Source organism: Pogona vitticeps, chromosome 7 (assembly GCF_051106095.1).
Source record: "Pogona vitticeps strain Pit_001003342236 chromosome 7, PviZW2.1, whole genome shotgun sequence".
Taxonomy (NCBI): Eukaryota; Metazoa; Chordata; class Lepidosauria; order Squamata; family Agamidae; genus Pogona; species Pogona vitticeps.
Window position 1 is genome coordinate 32,767,191 of NC_135789.1, and position 17,442 is coordinate 32,784,632.

Sequence of the window (17,442 nt, forward strand, 5' to 3'; positions counted from 1 at the left end):
CATGGCCTGCCTATAATCTCTCAAGAGAGACCTGCTAAATTTGCTCTGACTGGATTTTTTTTTTTGAAGTAGAAGGAAGGAGCCTTTCCTTTGTCCTGGAAGCCTTCAGATTCAACCTGACATCTGTGTTGCACCTAGCAAGCTAATCTAATTAAGTCTGCCTAACACCTCTTGTACTACATCTTAAGCCTGTTTGGGAGGTATGGACTTAAGGACTGGATTCCCTACTTTTTACTCTGAAGGGGAATTCTAGAGAACCTGAAGCCATGGGCACAATCAGTTATGCTTTCAGTTGGCCATAATCAAGTCGTACGGATTATTCCTGACATTTTGGGGGTTCTTCAAGGCATGTATGCAGGCATTAACCTTAAAGATAAATTAGATTACAAGCAATTCATGTTTGATTTATAATGATATCATCACTGAGAGGAAAAGACCAAGATCTTGGTCCCTCATGGAACTGATAGGATGTGTAAAGTGAGTTAGTAACTCAGTTGGAGGCCTTGGGGGGGTGTAGCTGGAACTAAAGTGAGCTGCTAACTTATGCTAGGGTGTGTATGTGTGGAGCAGATGTGGCTCCTTTGTCTGTCCTGGACCTCCAGCTACCTTCTGCCTTGACTGGCGGGAGGCTGATGGTGGACAGAGTTCAGAAACAGCCAGTGCGTTGTTGTGTAGCAGTTAAGAGAGTTCTGCTGCACTCTGGCCCAGAAAACACACTGGGTGACCTTGAACCACTCATTCTCACTCAGCCTGACCTGCCTCACAGGGTTGTGGATTGTGAGGATAAAGTTGGAGGTGAAGGAGAGACATAGAGAGGGGAGAGACACACAATTGAAAGGCAGGATGTAGCTAAGAAACAAACACACAAATAACAGGTGGAAAGCTAGAGGTTCATCACCTTTGGTTTAAACAAAGGGCCCTAGTCGCAGTTCTCAGGCTGCCCACCCTGTTGTCGAGGGTCTCTGGGTTTCTAGGTGCAAATGGTTTCAAGGCAGAATCTTAACAGGATTGCTGGATGTTGGTCCTGCCTGCTTCCCCCCCCCCCCCCGCCTCCTAGCACACGAGGTTCTCAGTTCTTACTGTTGCAAAAATACAAGCATTTGACAGAGCCTCTGTTTCTCTTATCATGGGATGTGCCTCCTCATCTGCCCCAACAAATCTGCTTATGGTATAACTAAAACAACAAACAAGCAGACTCTTCCTGACCTGGCCTACACTTCCGTAGCTCCAGTAGCTCCGATCCCCCTCCCTTTAGCACGGCAAGCCAAGGCACTCCCAGGCGCAAAAGAGAGGGAGAGTTTATTCTAGCTAACAAACCCAGGAGGAGTAAGGTTTCCCCTGTGTTCTCAGAGGAGCTTCTGTTTTTCCAACAAGCCCCGTTGTCAGCAAGCAAGAGGTAGAGTTCTACGAATAGCTCGCTTTGAGGAAGGCCCTTTGACTTGAAAGTTTGCCATGTTTGTAAATTTATGTGCCTTCAAGTCCCAACTGACTTTTAGTGACCTCAGAGGGCTTTCAAGGTAAGTGAGATATTTAAGGAGTGGTTTTACCAGTTCCAATCCCCCCCCCCCAGTGAGTTTCCATGGCTGAACGGGGATTTGAACCCACGTCTCCTAAATCCTAGTCTGTTACTGTATTCACTACACTAGGGTATCCTGGGTATCCTGTAAATTTATAGTGATATATCTTTCAGTTTGTCTGTTAAAAAAAAAGTCAGTGTTACAAATACCCACCAACCTGGTTCCCTGTGGTAAGTTTAAAAAAAGAAGAAGCCTCCAAGTGACTAGGCAGAAGACCTTTGCTGTTAACATTAAAATACATTAGGTTTTTCTTTTTTTTCTTCTGATGTCACGAATGGCTGATATGGTTGTGTGCGGGCAAGTGTGCTGTACATACACGTATGTGTGTGAGAGTAGCTTTGTGGGCTTGTTTTCAGTGCTCCAGATTTGCTCAAAATTATCTGTCTCTTTGTGTGCTTGCCTTTTGATTGCAGGGAGGCAGACGAGATCGAGAGCTTGGCACTGCTGTTGGCCCAGAGCTAGCCACTGTTGATCCTGAGTGTCCTCCCCACCTCCCCAGGACTGTCTTCCACCATGTTCCACTTGATGAAAAAGGACAGAGATGGCTCCAGAAGGGAGAAGAAAGAGAAAAAGGAGAAAAAAGAGCGAATGTCAGCTGCTGAGCTGAAAAGTCTGGAGGAGATGAGCCTGCGCCGGGGTTTTTTCAACCTCAACCGGTCTTCCAAGAAGGACTCGAAGAGCCGCTTGGAGATCTCCAACCCCATCCCCATTAAGGTGGCCAGCGGCTCTGACCTCCACCTGACCGATATCGACTCAGACAGCAACCGGGGGAGCATGATCCTGGATTCCGGGCACCTCAGCACAGCCAGCTCCAGCGATGACCTCAAGGTGGACGATACCAACTTCAAAGGGTCTGTCCTTCAGCGGGCAGCGAAGTTTGGCTCGCTGGCCAAACAGAACTCCCAGATGATTGTTAAGAGGTTTTCCTTCTCGCAGAAAAGCCGGGATGAAAGTACCTCGGAGACCTCCACGCCCTCTGAGCACTCGGCCGCCCCATCACCGCAGGTGGAAACCCGGACGCTGGAAATACAGCTAACTAGGCAAGGTGTGATGCCCGGAGCCCCCTTGTCCTCACGAATCAGACTTCCTGAGGTGGTTAGCAAGAGGTTCCCTGCGGACCTGAAGCTCCCTATGGTGGTGCCCCCTCAGCCTCCCGTCCCCAGGCAGCTGGAACTGCAGCGGCGCAATACAGGCGACTTCGGCTTTTCCCTGCGCCGCACCACCATGCTGGACAGGGGTGCCGATGGGCAGGTGTACAGGCGGGTGGTGCATTTTGCTGAGCCTGGCGCTGGGACCAAAGACTTGGCTCTTGGCTTGGTGCCGGGCGACCGCTTGGTGGAGATCAACGGGCGCAATGTGGAAAATAAATCCCGGGATGAGATTGTAGAGATGATCCGGCAATCGGGGGACACGGTGCGCCTCAAAGTGCAGCCCATCTTGGAGCTGAGCGAGCTGAGCCGCTGCTGGTTGAGGAGTGGAGACGGCCTTCATCAAGCAGCCTTTGACGTAAGTCCTTCCTCAGCTTGGGAATGTCAGTGGTTGGGTGGGTGGGTGGGTGAAGGAACCTTTCCTTATAGGCATCTATTTCAGCCACCAGATCTGAAAGCTTCTGGCGTTCTGGATGCTGAAGGCAACTGGAGCTGTTCTGAAAGGGTGTCAAGAGTCTGGGATGATCCAGCCATCCCGCCTAGAGTGATCTTTTAGACGAGATGGGTGGGGTATAAATCAAATAAATAAATAAATAAATTCAGAATTTGGGAAAGTGACTCTTTGAAGTCTGGTTCCCATAATCCCCCAGTCCTCATGGTCCTTGGTAGGTTTGATTCTTGGATCTCTTTTCCAAGCTCTGATCATGGTCCGGGTCAGCTTTGGAGGTCAATCCCATCTTGTTTATTATGCACGGATGAAGAAAGGGCAGCGAGAGCTTTAAGTGCTGCAGGTCTGCAGAGAAACAGTCATTCCCCACCCCACCCCACCCACTGTGGTTGAGCCATGAGCAGGATGGATTCAGGACTGAATTGAGAGATGATTATGAAAGGAAGAACAACTTCATCAGGCATTAGAAAAGATAGGGCCAGAAGTGAAAGAGGTCCTTGCATAACTGGTTCTTTCTTACATTCCTAAAAATGCTGCATTTGTTCCTGGAAACTTCATTTTGGATTTGAAATGGGTATTAAAACTATATTTCAGCTTTGAATACATTGCTGATGATTTTAAAAGACCAGCGTTGTGAGAACTTAAATCTCAAAGTGACTTGTCTACAAGCAGCAGGTAGCTAAAATTGTCAGTTTTGTTCTTTGATATTTCTAGTTGGTGGAGAGAGCTGTGAGGAAGACAAAGAAAAATCTCTCTGTGTATGGGCTGTGGGTTTGGACAGGAAATGCTGGGGTGAAAATTAGCCCTGAAGGAACTCTTCTGAAATCCCAGCACTCAGATCCATCTTATTTGGCCTGGGTTAGCAAGTGAGGTTTGAGAAAAAGGAATAGGAGCAAGCTCTTGATGCTTGGAGCACTCCACATCTGCTCTGTCGTTGCGACTGGTAAAAAAAAAGCTTAGTGTTCAGTTCAAACAGGTTTGCATATAATAGTTCTTAAAGCCCCTGTTTTATTCACAAGAGTGGCTGATTGCACATGGACTAATCTGTGGCTCCTGAAGTACGCCTGAAGCCAGGGACATCCTTGCAAGTGGTGGTGCATTGTTTACATTGTTGTTTTATATATCTTCTCCGCAGCCCAAATAGTTTAAAGAACATTGGTTTTGCCAAACATTTCTTTTCCCCTTCCAGGGAACTGTTTTGGGAAGAAGGGAGACTGGAACTTAATTCTGTTCAAAACAGATGAAATTTTTATGTCTCAAATTGATCAGGACTTCTAATGCTGGGGCTAGAGACCAAGTTGTAGGGTGACAGTTTTCATGAGACTGTGGTGCTTGTACATTCTCTGTCACCCTTAACTTGTTTGCCTTTTTGCTGGGGTGGGGGCTGGGTGGGCTTGAAGAATGTGATGCTGTACCTTCATTTTCATTTGGAATTTCTATTCTGTAGAGCATGTAATGCATGGTTAGTACCAGACAGGGGTTAAGCAATGTACAGTTCGTATACTCTCCCTTTTGTTCAGACCAGACTCTGCTTTTTCCCCCCTTGTGAAAGTGTTCTTCAGGGTAGAGATTTTTCTGCCTGAGCCTGTCTGTTCCCAGGGCATTAGGTTCTGTCTTCCTGCTATAGGTTTCAGTTATCCTTTCCAAAATGGAAAGCAGCGGTCTGGCCATACCTAGATTGTTGATCCTTCCTGTGAAATGATGTGCTTGAAAGGAGCTTTATCCCACAATCATATGGCTGGGGCAAGCCATAAAGACTTTAAGAGTACCTGCAAAGAGGTATAAAAGTAGCAGCATAATAGGCAGGTGACCCATATTCTCCTGGCTGGCACAGCACCTTCTATTAGCGATAATTGGAGCGTGCTTGAGTGCGTGTTTCGTACCATTGGGATCATTTTAAATCTCGTCAACATTCTCAGAGATTCCTGAGAAAGTTGCCTCTACCTCGTGGCATGGAGAAAGCCTCCACCCAGCTACCTCTAGCGCGGGAATGAATGTGCCCTGTTTTTAAGTGGAAAGGAAACACACGTGTTTACAGCTCTTGAGTCAAGCATGCAGACAGGGCTGTTAAAAATCAGATGCCAGCTAAGCTGACAGCAGGACTTGTGGTGCAGGTGTTGTGGAAGGAAGCAGTATGGAAGTGTGAGGCGCAAGTGGAAACTGGCAGAACCTTAGACGGTTTCTTAAGTGGAGAGGAAGGCTTCCTTGAAATTGCTGAGAGTAGATGCCAAATGCGCCAGGAACATAGCTACAGCCAGGGCAGCAGGCATAGTATGGGTAGCTAGCCTTCAGGTGTCCTGTTCTCCTACTTTGGTGGGTTCTGGGTGGTCCTTTCAGTCTGCCCTGCGCTAGGACTTTGTGTGTGTGTGTGTGTGTGTGTGTGTGTGTGTGTGTGTGTGTGTCTGCACGAGTGTGGGTTTTCAGCATGGAATTTAGCATCCTGTGAATGTCTTGGCTTTTTTTAAATCCTCAGTGGAAATTCCTGAAATGCCACTTCTGCCTTTTTGCTCACAGGAAACTGTCAAGCTTTATGGCCTGTGGAAGTGTTCTCTAAGATGTTTCCTGGGAGTATACTGTTTATTTATCAGATTTATATCCTGATTTCCTCCCCATACTGAGATTCAAGGCAGCTCCCAGAAAGATTAAAAGTGGGCACAAATAAGAACAACAGGAGCAACAAAATTGTTGAAACACTTTTAAATGTGATTCAAGATCTCTAGACTTGCAGGCTGTCACCTCGTTTCAAGCTGGATCCATCAGTGTGTTGCTATCTATTTCTCAGTTACCCTGTGAAAGGAGTTAAAAGATAATTAGGGTTCTAAATGGAGTAGTTTGAGAACCCTAGGCCCAAATTTCCATCTCTTTCCCTTTCATGAAATGTAGATGTCAGTGTCACCCAGACTGGCATTCAAGCCCCTGAAAGAGCATTGAAGGCACCTGGTGGGGGTGGGGTAGGGGGTGGGGAGTGGGCCAAGGCACATGTGAAAGCAAACCTTGGGAGGGTCAGTGCAAAATTCAAAACACAACTGTAGATTCTTGGAAAAGGAGTTTGGTTTGTGTTTGTAGCAACTTCTCCCCATCTTGCTGGGGTGGTTTTGTTAGCTTCCTACCATTCTCTGGTGGAGCACCTCTGACTACAGGAGCTTTCAAAACAGTGGCTGCTCCTCCGAAGTTACAGACAGCCACTTTCCTGTTCCTCTGTGGTGAGCGGAAATGACTTCCAAGCAGCCACACCAGAAAACGTCCCTAAAGGGTCTATCTTTCCAGCTCTGCCTACAGGCAGGCAGGAGATGAATTAAAAAGAAGTAGACATTCATATGTGGATCAGTGGCTTTTGCAGATTTATTTGTAGGGCAGTTTAAATCTCTTCTTTAGCAGGAGGTTTACAAGCCTTTCCTCAAACACCTTGCTTTTCCCGCCCAATGAAACCCGTGCACTTTTTTTTAAAATAAGCTTTGTGTTCCCACTTACCATGGCTAGATTTTTTACCCATTATGTAAGCCTTGTGCTTTTGCTGTGCTGTAAGGGCATACTAGTCTGTCAAGAGCTTATTAAACTAAATGGTTTGTGTGAACGTGTCCTTTTCAGACAAGCAGTGGCTCTGATTCCCATGGGCTCCTTACTTATCCTGTCTTCAGAGAAAAACAGCTGCTAGCCCCCTGCTTTTTTTTTTTCATGGTTTCCACACACTCATTCTTCTTTCCTTCTCCCTGGCCTTTCCCTACAAGCTGTCATCTGCTCTATGCTTCAGAGCTTCCATCACAAGAAAAGTATATTCCTGAGTTTGTCAAACAGGAAAATTCCACCAGTCACCCCCCCCCCCAGGCAGGAAGAGCTGAGACCTCCCAGCTGTATTTGTTTGCTAATACCCAGGTTTGCAGAAGCAGCTCAAGACATTATAATCTAATCTTTATGATCTTCTGTAGAACATTTGAAGCTGGGCCCCTGTTATAAGTATGCAGCTTCTGGGCAGTTCAGAAGGCTTGCAAAATTGCTCTAAGATGGTTCAGTGTGCTCCTTCCTTAAACAGAGTCTTAAGGGATTGTTTTCCTTTTAATTGTTTTTTAATATGTAACTTTTGCAACCCAACAAGCTATACATTTAAGAGGTCAGTGGGCAAACACTTAAGATATACACATCTGATTTTACTAAGCTTCTCTTGGCCATCCCAGTTGTTGCTCCAAGGCTGGGGTGAAATTTCCTTTCTGCTCCTTTCTTTTTTCTTTTCCTTTTCCATGCCATTCCATGCCACAGGCTATGTGGGTTAGGCATGATGCATTTTTCGTCTAGTGTTTGGAGGGCTGCACTAGGATGTTTGATCCAGGTTCAAAGCACTCAGTGAAATGCAAAAGTAATCCTTGACTCAGTTGCTCTTGTCTCCCCCGACCTACCTCACTGGGTTATTGTGCGAACCAAGTGGAATTGAGGAGAAGCACGCCTATCCTCCCAACAAAGCACCTGGCCCTGGCCATCATGGGAGAAAAGGCAGGACAGATCTCTAACTAGCTAGTGCACAAATAAGTGATGGGAAACATGATCCATATTTGGGGAACAGTGTGTTGAGGATGGCTGATGTGAGGAATGCAATAGATCTTCTACATGATTACTTTGGTTTGGGTAGAATATCGGCCAGCTCGGTTACAGGACGTAGGCTGCATGGGAGCTGCTGCTAAGGTCGATGCACAGACTGAACAAACTGCCTTTGGGACAAGAGGGTAGGGGTGAGGCTTCGCTGGCTTGCTTGAGTCATCGGGAGAGAGTTATCCTGCCAAGCATCTTTTTACCATGTTGGGCTAATGAGCCACTACCTGCTCTTTGCCCTCTTTAAGCGGGATTTGTGATGTTGCAACTCTACTGTTGGATTATCACAATAGGGTGTACACATAGCTGACCTTGAAGACTGTTCCAAAGCTCCAAATGGTGCAGAACCCAGCAGCCCACTTTGGGGTATTTTTACAGCCTAAAGAAAGATTATATCACTAATTGGTTTTTCTAACTGGGTGGGTCAGAATCTTTTCAGCGCAGCATTAGCCGCGTGGAACTTGGTTACACAAGATCCATTAGCACTGTCTGGTTCCATCTTGTTACTTCATCTTTTACTGCTGCTGCTGCTGTGTCCTTTGCTTTCCCCCCTCTTTTTGGCGTCTGCTTCTTTATCAACCTGCTTAGGCTTCAAAATTTATTATTACAGAGACAGTGCTTTCTGTACCATTACTGTATGACAAAAGGCAGGATCTTCCCTGTGGTGGCTTCATCTGTAGCTGCTATATGTATTCTTTGTAGAGATCCACTTGATTTGCTCCTTGTTGCTTTGCAAAAATGAATTTATTCAAGCAGGTTTCTGATGGTTGAACTGCCCTTTTCCTTTTGGGTGAGGATACTCGTTTCTGTTAAATAATAATTACAATAATATTGAACACAGAGGAAAGTTTTCCGTCATTCTCCTTTGTCGCCTCTGCTTGCGCCTTGTAATGGGTTGCCTCATAAAACCTGGACCCAAAGTTTTTGTGGTTATTGGTTCTCACTTGTTTAGGAATCTCAAGACTTGAAGGCTTTGGGAGAAAGATAAGGATTTGCCTCTTTCTGGGTGTTGCTCCATCTGCAGCACTCATAAAATTTCATGCAGGCCTTGTATTAAATTTATACCCTGCCTCTCTAGACCATGTCTCCTCGGGGCAGCTTAAAACATAAAATATATCAATATAAAATATATATAATCATAAAAAATACAATTACTATATTAGTTAAAAGAATTAATTTAAGAAAGGTTTACCAAGATGGGGTAGGATAAGGAAAGAAGAAATAATAATATTTTATAGTTGCAGCTGATCTGGGACGTGTGTATACGGTTGTGGGAGGTAGTTGTGATGGGCTTTATTTTTTTAGGTCCTGTCTGTTTTTCTTTTCTAGAGGGTGGCAGCTGGCAATTGACAGCAGCTACCTTTACAGAGAGCCTGATGAGGTCAGCTGCCATTGAACAATGCCCTGCACTTGTGAGCGTGAGCACAGGAGCACCCTGGCTAACAAAGCTATTCTAGTGTGGAGGACACAGGCCCTCGTTGTGCTGAGTGACGGAGGAGGAGGAGGAGGAGTTGCAGAGAAGCACCCCATGCCAGACTGGGAGACAGCCTTGTGGGGGAGGGCACGCCAGCCCCTCCTTCCCCATTACCTTCCAGCTGACTGAGGCGTGGCATAACCAGAGGCAACAGGCGTCCCTTTGTCCTGGCCAAGGGCAGGCTCTCCGAAAGGAGACGCTGGTAGTTTTTCCATCTCGTCATTGTATTGACCTCATTGACAGTTCAGCTAGGCTGATTTTGTCGTGTGGCAAACCATCACAGGATGTAGCACATGCTGCCTTTTAACAAGTGGGCATTAAACAAACAAACAAACAAGCAAACAAAAAAACAAAAACCTTGCCAAATAGAATAATAAGTATGCTCAGAGGCAAGTTGTGCTAATGCAACAAAGGGTCCCATGGCACCTTTTATGGCTACTAATACATTTATAAATGAGCTCATCTTTCATGTACCATGGGATTCTTCATTGGTTTTTCTGCAGCAGGCAAACCTAGCCGCTCTTTCAGGCACAATTGCCTCTGCTTGAAATCTGGCTGTAAGAATAATCTGTCTGTACAGAGTTGGGTGGTGGAGGATGAATTACTCTTGAGAACAATTGAGAACGATGCTGGCTGCCGTTGGGCGAGGTGGGGAGGGGATCCCAGGAGCTGGAGCAAAAAAGAATATGGCTTCCAAGGTTGCCAGGCTTTGGACTTGAGAACAGTCCCTCTTGACCACTGAAAACCCCTGCTGGTTGCCTCCCAAGCCTTAGAGTAATTTTGGACTCCAGCCTCTGCCAACTCCTCCCTTTTGTCAAATGTCAAGGAATGGCAAGTCAGAAGCACCTCTGAGTTCTTGAGTGACTTACTCACCATTGCGGGGGGGGGGGGCTGGTTTCTAATCAGGGAAACCCACAGTGGCTTCCTGGCTTCTGCCCAGCTCTTCTCTTATTGAATTTGTGGCTGTGCCTAATGATCGGAAATGAGTCCCCCTTCCTGGGGGGCAGATTAGGAAGCCAACTTCAGCCAGAGGGTTAACTGGCAGGTGTTAAATGTGCAAATGTGTTCAAGAGTCCCCACTAATCCCTGGAGCATTGAGATACGGGAAATGAGCAATTTTTTGTCAGTCTCTCAATTGCTTACAAGTCGGGCAGTACTGATTATGAGAGCACATCTTCATTTTGTGCATGCATTTATTATCCAAGTCAGATTTCACTTTTTTCTCAAGAGTGAGGATCTAGATGGGTTCACAACAAAATTAAGGCTGAAATAAAAAACAGAGATGTTGTTCTCTGCCATCAAGTCACTTCTGAAAGCCTAATACAATTTTCAAATGACGTGAGAGGTTGAAGGAGTGGTTCATCATTGCCATCCTCAGTATGTTTCCATGACTGAGTGGGAGTTTAAACCCAAGTCTTCTGAGGCCTGGTCTGAACTAGAGCACATTGACAAAAAGAAAAGAAAAGAAAAAGAAAAAGAAAAATGGAAGAAAGGAAAAAAAAAATAAGAAGAAAAATTATTCTAAACCACAGTTGAATGATTTAGTGGTTTAAACACTATTGAGTTAGAAAGCCATTGGAAAATACATTTTAAAAAATTGTAGCAGCAACACCATAAAAAGTCTCTTTTTTAGCTGCTGGTCCGTTGATGAAAGTCCACTAGAATAATAAATATCTTCCACCAGAAGGGCTCTAGGGAGTGGGGGTGGCGGGAGTACATCTTCCATTGGCAGGGAGTTCCACAGTTTGGGAATGGCTACTGAGAAGGGTCTGGGTCTGTCCTAAAATGCCTAGAAGCCACACCTACCCAGCATGGGTAATGGCAAGGGATTGTGGGAATTGTAGTCTGAAATATCTGGAGTACCAAAGTCTCTCCGGCCCTCAACTACAAATTGAACAGTACCATCCATGCTTTACCAGACACTGCTGTTCTGCTTTAAATTTACAAGTGGAGCTAAAATCTTTGAACAAGAGTTTACCAGCTTAGCTCTGAGTAAACATGTTTAGGTTGTTGCCCTGTCCTTCTGTGGATGTCCTGCCTCTTGTCTAATCCCTTTCACAGTAGATCTCCTAAGTCAACTCAGTCTAGTCATTTCACAACCAACTAGAAAACCTTTGACTCCCTGCCTTGCTTGCTTGTAGTATTCTGCCAGGGCACAATTGTGAAAGGCTAATTTTTGAAAAGGCGTTCCCCGGTCTGGAGGACTGTCTCCAGAACCCATACAGATTTTTCTCAGAGATAAGCCATACTGGCCTGGAGGATTGCAACCTTTACGGTATTATAGCCAGAAACTTCCGTATCTGTACTGGGAAGTGAGCACTGCTGCTTTCAGTATAAACTACTAATTAAATAGCTAATTGAAGCTTGTGGGTTGAGGAAACCTCATTCCAGGAAGTAATTAATTAGCTGATAGTTCAGTGGGAAAGGCTTGTGGTGCAGGGTGAGCTCTAAAGGTGGAAAAGCAGCAGAGAAATAAGGGGGCAGTTGCATCGTTTTATTTATCTCCCCTAAGAGACAACTTCCCGTGTGGTTCGGACTCAGATGTGCATTTTTCTGTCCCCATCTGCAAAAGGCTGTGCCATTCAAAGGAATTTGCTTTTCCTACCTCAACCCACAGGGGCCCCTAAAGCAATTCATAGCTCTGTGCTTGGTTGAGCCAGGAAAGAGTTGGTAGGGACTTCTCTTCAGCCTGCTATCCAATAAAGGGATCAAGTGACTGCAGTTGCCAGGGTCAACTGAAAGGGTTGCCCTCCCTCTCTCCCTGCCGTGTCCACCTGGCAGCAGGTCATCGCCTGTCCTCTGCTCGGCATAATGGGCTCTGGCTTGTATTTTTATTCTGCACCTCCCCACCTTTCAGGCAGTCTTTTTCATTCTTCTTGAGAGAGGATTTTAAGCATAAGAGCTTTGAGGTGGCAGGGCTGTTGGTCATCTGTACCTTCCTGGGAGGACTCTTCTTGTTGGATTTGCCTGCTACTCCTTCTTTTGCTCAAACAGGAATTATGACCTTTTAGGTCAGAAGTTCTTATTTCCAACCTTTCAGCTCCACCGTTTTCTCCGGAGGAGCAAATCTTGTACGTAAACTGGCCTGGCTGCGGGTAGAATCGGACGCAGCAGCGGTTCGCTCTTGGTCCGTTGTATTGCTTGTCTTTCTGGAGCAGGAAGCGGCTATGGCAGGCTCTCTGGAGAGAGCGGTTTCCACTTTTGCTGCTGGAGAAGCTGAGAAGGTACCTGGGACTCCTCCTGGAAGTCGAACTGCTTTCTGCCACAGCACTAGCCATTTGGCGGCCGGGTCCTTGGATGGCCGGCTGCAACGCCTCGCTGTGAACGTGGAACGGCTCACCAAAGAGTTTGCGGCTCAGGGGGTGCGCCTTTCTGTCCTCGAGGGGCAAATGACCTCCCTGGAAGACACATCAGAGAAGCTTTTGAGTACAGAGAGAGAAGTCTCTTGGCAGATACGTGATCTGCGGACTTGATAGCTGGTGGGAAGGGCATTACCATGAAGAATCCTTGCTGTGGTTAGGAATCATTTTCCATCATTGAAAGATTTTTGATAAATCCTCCTGGCTCAGGTACTGCTTCAAAAGCTATGGTTTGCTCAGGTAGGAGGGTTTGGAGACGCTCATCTTCTTTTCTGTGTCGGAAGACTCCCCTGCATAGACCTGGTTGCTTTTTCTTCTAAGGAAGACGACCGTTGGAAACATTTAAAGGAAGCAGATTTTATCCTGAACAATCAAGCAGTAGTAATGCAGTGATGGAGAGAACAAGCCTTGTTTGGAGAAAAACCCTTGCTTGCTAAGCAGGAATGCTTCACTAGAAAGAAAGTCCCCCCCCTTTTCTGTATTTTGAGGGTGATACTCCTTGTCTTCAGGCTTGCAGTGGCTGACAATGAAAGTAACTTTTCATAGATGAAAGCCCAGCTCTAAGAAGCAGAATAAGGATGCAAAGAATCGTGCAAACAGATGCAGTTTGTTCTGAGCACAGTGTTTTCAGTGGTGTTTGTGCCTTTTATCTTTAAAAGGAAAATATCTTTGTCAGAAAAATCAGAACACTGGGAAAGTGGTAGTATTGTCTGCATAGGAGCAGCCTGGGCTCTCCAGTCTGACATTAGAGTCCAGAAACAGAGAGAGTTGCTGAGAAGAAAGGTGGCACACCTCTATGTTTGTCTGTTTGTCCTTGTCAAGCTGAAATCAGAGACCAAGGAGGCAAATATTGGGGACAAAAATAATAAATTAAAAAAATCTCTCCAGAGCAGGGAAACGCAGGTTAGAACAAATAACCAAATATTAATGTTAGCTGTGCAGAGGGTCTGATCCACTTTGGAAGATGTCATGTGATCTTTTGGTTCGTAGTTCCCAGCTGGTCAGGGCCTGGGAAATAATTTCAGACTGGACAATTTTGTTTTGGATATGGATGGGCCTGTTTTCTCCCAGGGCTAGAAGAATTTTGCCTCATTGGTGGGATCGAGCAGAGCAGGCTGCATCTTCCTCCTATGACTGGGGGGTGAACCTCGCCTTGGAGGCAGGGGCCTTTCTTTTGCTCCTGGGCTTGAGCAAAGCACAATGTCTTGGGAAATCAGGAGGCAGGTGAAGGTGAATATTGCTGACAGGTAATAAATCAGTCTAGACAAAGTTCTCATGTGTCAGCATGGATTCTCTGGGGAGGGGTTGATGAGGAAGGAGGGCAGGTGTCACTGTAATTCCTTTGAGGGGAGGAGGCACCTTCCAAGAGTGCATGGAAGCACCGCCTGCTCTTAACTGTTGAAGGGCAGGCACATTGTCTTTCTTCCCATGTTCCCATTCTGCAGCTCTGGAATGCCTTGAATGCTGATTTAAATTAAAAATGCCCCCCTTGCTTTTTTAAAAAAAAACAGGAAATGATCTACATATTTTGGAACATGGCTTGGAATCATGTCCTTTTCTCGAATGTGGGAAAAGCATGCCTGTGAACATGGAGGTTAATGCATCCGGTTTCCCAGCCCCTTGATTTAAGACATAGGTGAGGGAACAACAGTGGAATGAAGGCATTTCATCTTAACTATAATGGGTTGGTGCAGGCTGGGGAGGGGGTCAGGGATCCGAAGTCCTCAACATGTCCTTTCTGCTGGGTGGTGAAAAATAAAGGTTTACTCAAGCACTGCTACTTTCCTTGTTGCTGTTCTTGTCAGAGAGAAAGGTCCTAATTACTGTAGTTTGTTGCAGATATACTTGTAAAGCGTAACAGGAAAGAGATGCTGGTTAAAATTATTACTGTAACTGCCAAGTAGGTAAAGGTGAGTGCCTGGGAAAATTACTTAACCTGTGATTTGTGTGTGTGCGTATGTGTATGTTTGTTTGTGTGTGTGTGTTTGTCATGCTGGCAGTGGAATTCTGATATTTGCCATACCAAAAAGGTAACTTCCCAGGCGCCATTGAAGGAAAGACGTCTCGCCCCTAGTTTCCTGAAAGGAGTAGAAGCGAAGTTGTGCAGGTAAAAGAATCTGGGCTTTAGGATCCTTGTGAGATGTAGGAAAGACTCTTGGCAGTGATCGCCCAAGAGTTAGTTCCCTAGAAGGTTTCCTTTTGTCTGAAAGCTTTGGCAGAACAGAAGTCTTTGTGTTCCTCTCATTCTGTGTCTAATCACAGCATGGCATTAATAGCAACAGTTATGTCAGTCCCCCCCCCCCAGTGGCTGCTGCAAAAATTGAATCAACAATTAAATACTCATGAAATCTGAAATTAAAAAAGGAGAAAATGAATTTGTAACATTAAAACATGCAAACAAAAGACATGGAAATAACAACCTTGACCATTGTCACCATGTTGACAATCTTTAAGAATGCTTTCAGGTAGACTGGCCAAATGGAGCCTTTAAACTCTGGACAGAGAGTTTCAGATATGAAATTATGACTGTCTCAGAGTTGCTTAATGTGCATCTCAGTTCAAAACAGAGATGTTAACTTTTTTTGAACTGTAGCTCCCAACGTGGCCCCTGGGAATTGCAGTCCAGAAAAACCATGTTTCCAAAGTCTGGTTTAAACCTGATAGGGCAATTTGTTGCAAAACCTTCGTCTTGTTCCAGTAAACGGTGTGAGGTTAATGTATTGGCAAGCGAACAAATCACAGAGAAGATCTCTCACAGAGTCTGTTCTGCATGAAGTTAATGGTAGTTCTCCAAGCGTATGATTTCCAATTCCCACGGTATGCCAGCTGCGCAGTCACTTCTAGATTCTGCATGGCAATACCAGAGGCACAACCAGGTAGCAAAAGGGAATGATTGGTTACCCTGGTGCTGTGTATATTGTGTTGGATCCAGATTAAATGGGGTTTAATGCGGTTCAGAAAATGTTTTAAGTCGACAGAGAAAGGGGTATTCCATTATTTCAATCTCATGTGGTTTTCTTAACATACAAGAGAAAGTTGAACACCCTATAGTGTCTTAACCATGTATACAATATTTAAAATGTGTTCATTGAGCATGGGGTGCTAGCAGCTGTTTACCTTTCCCCAGAGGTGTGTAGGCCACACAAGTCCAGAGGTTTGTCCATGGTCTTCGATGGTGTAGTGGTCCTGGGACATAGCTGATGCCCAGAGCTGTTGAATTTTGTGACAAGGAGGAGTTTGCAAAGGCAGGAAAAAGTCTCTGGGCTCAGACCGCAAATCCTCCTTCTGGTAGAGTTTTGGAGTAGGAATGAGTGGAATCTGGTGGCAGAGCACAAACACACTCCAGCTGCCAGTAAGCCAGATGTTTGTGGGGGAGCTGTGTAGAAGGAACCGGATTCCTGAGGCTCAGCAGGGCAGCTGAGGGGAGCTGTGATTCCTTGACATGCAGCCACCTTCCAGCAACCAGGCCTCTCCTGCCCCCATCCGTCCCCACACCAGACATGTTATAAGCAATGTTTGCAATGTACAGACCTAGCTGGAGGCAGGGCTGTGTGTCAGGCTATCTGCGCCCTGGGATTTGAAGGGGATTGTCCGTCTCTGGGGAGCCGTCCAGGCTCGTGGCTTAGTGGCAGCAGACATACTCTGCATGCAGATGATCTCAGGGTGGTGGGGTTGGCAAGACGCTCCTCTGAAACCTCAGAGCAGAACTGCTCAGAACAGGCAGCGCTGGGATAAACAATGAGCGGACTTCTGCCTCTCTGCTTCCTTGCCCCCACCTGCCCTCTTGATACCATTGGCTGGTTTTCAGTCTCTCCACGACCATCTGATTACACAAATGTGTGGTATTTACAGGAATGACTGCCAGCTTTCTGCTGTGGATCATTACAGAGATCTTCTTGCTTGGCTTGGCCAGCCGTTCTTTTTCAGTAACTCCTTTGAGGAGAGAGATGTTGAGTGCACTGCCTGGTTGTTGTTTTTTTGCACACTGCAAATGGATCAGAGCTGAGGGCAAAGCAGGAGAGGGCAGTCAGAATACCTGGGGTGGCAGAGGTTGGGAAGCTGCACTTTTCCCTGAGAAAAAGCTGGAACATGTACGTTTTTTTTGGGGGGGGGGAGTAATTAAGGCGGGGGCTTAATGATAAATCTTTATAAAATATGCTCTGTGTTGACAAGGTGAAAGATAGGAAACAGAGTTTTGGAAGGTTACTCTCCATGCAAGCTCATGGGTTCTAGACATTGTAGTCCAAAATGTTTATTTTCCAGTTTCCAAAAGACAGCCAGTCTTTCTCCTCCATTCCTCCTCTGCTAAAATTGATGTGGGTGTTGAGTGCTGTGGCAGGAGGACTGAATGACCCAACAAGTGGACCCACCACCAGTGCTAGAGAAGGGCTTTATCCCAGTCTCGGGCAGATGCTGTCCTCAAAAATCACCTTGTGGAGAATTAGTTGTCTGTGGCTCTTCATATCCCATATGGGGCAGGCAAGAACCATCTGCCCGACTGACGTGTTCCCCGATGCGAGGACTGCGTATCTCTCTCTCTTTCATTCCTGTTTGGTGACTTTGTCCAGAAGGGCACAGTGGGGTGTGTGTTTCGGGGTGAGAAATTGATTGTTCCTCAGCTGATTGGGCCTGTCCCTCCGGCTCAGATCAGCCAGGCTGATCCATAGCAGCTCTGGCTGTCACCGGAAGGCTGCCTTCTGTTGTAAACATTGCTGCCAGGAGTGCAGAGATCCCAGCATGCAGTGCAACCTGGGAGGCACAAGTCATGCTGGGAGATGTAGGCCACCTAATTTCCCAGCTTCTTGTAACAGCCACCCTTGAAAAGGGTGTTCTTGAAAAGGATGAGGTGAGACAG

At 46.1% G+C, this 17,442-nt stretch overlaps 1 protein-coding gene across 11 annotated transcripts in view; it reads left to right on the forward strand.

Annotated features, from left to right (window-relative positions):
• The window catches only part of MYO18A (myosin XVIIIA), a 102,147-nt gene that overhangs the window by 5,956 nt on the left and 78,749 nt on the right, over positions 1-17,442 (forward strand). For all 11 annotated transcript variants that reach the window (XM_078379164.1, XM_072978671.2, XM_078379165.1 and 8 more), the window contains exon 2: positions 1,991-3,083. In XM_078379164.1, coding sequence (XP_078235290.1) covers positions 2,091-3,083 — 993 coding nt within the window. In that variant the 5' untranslated portion in view covers positions 1,991-2,090. The remainder of the gene's footprint in view (positions 1-1,990; positions 3,084-17,442) is intronic.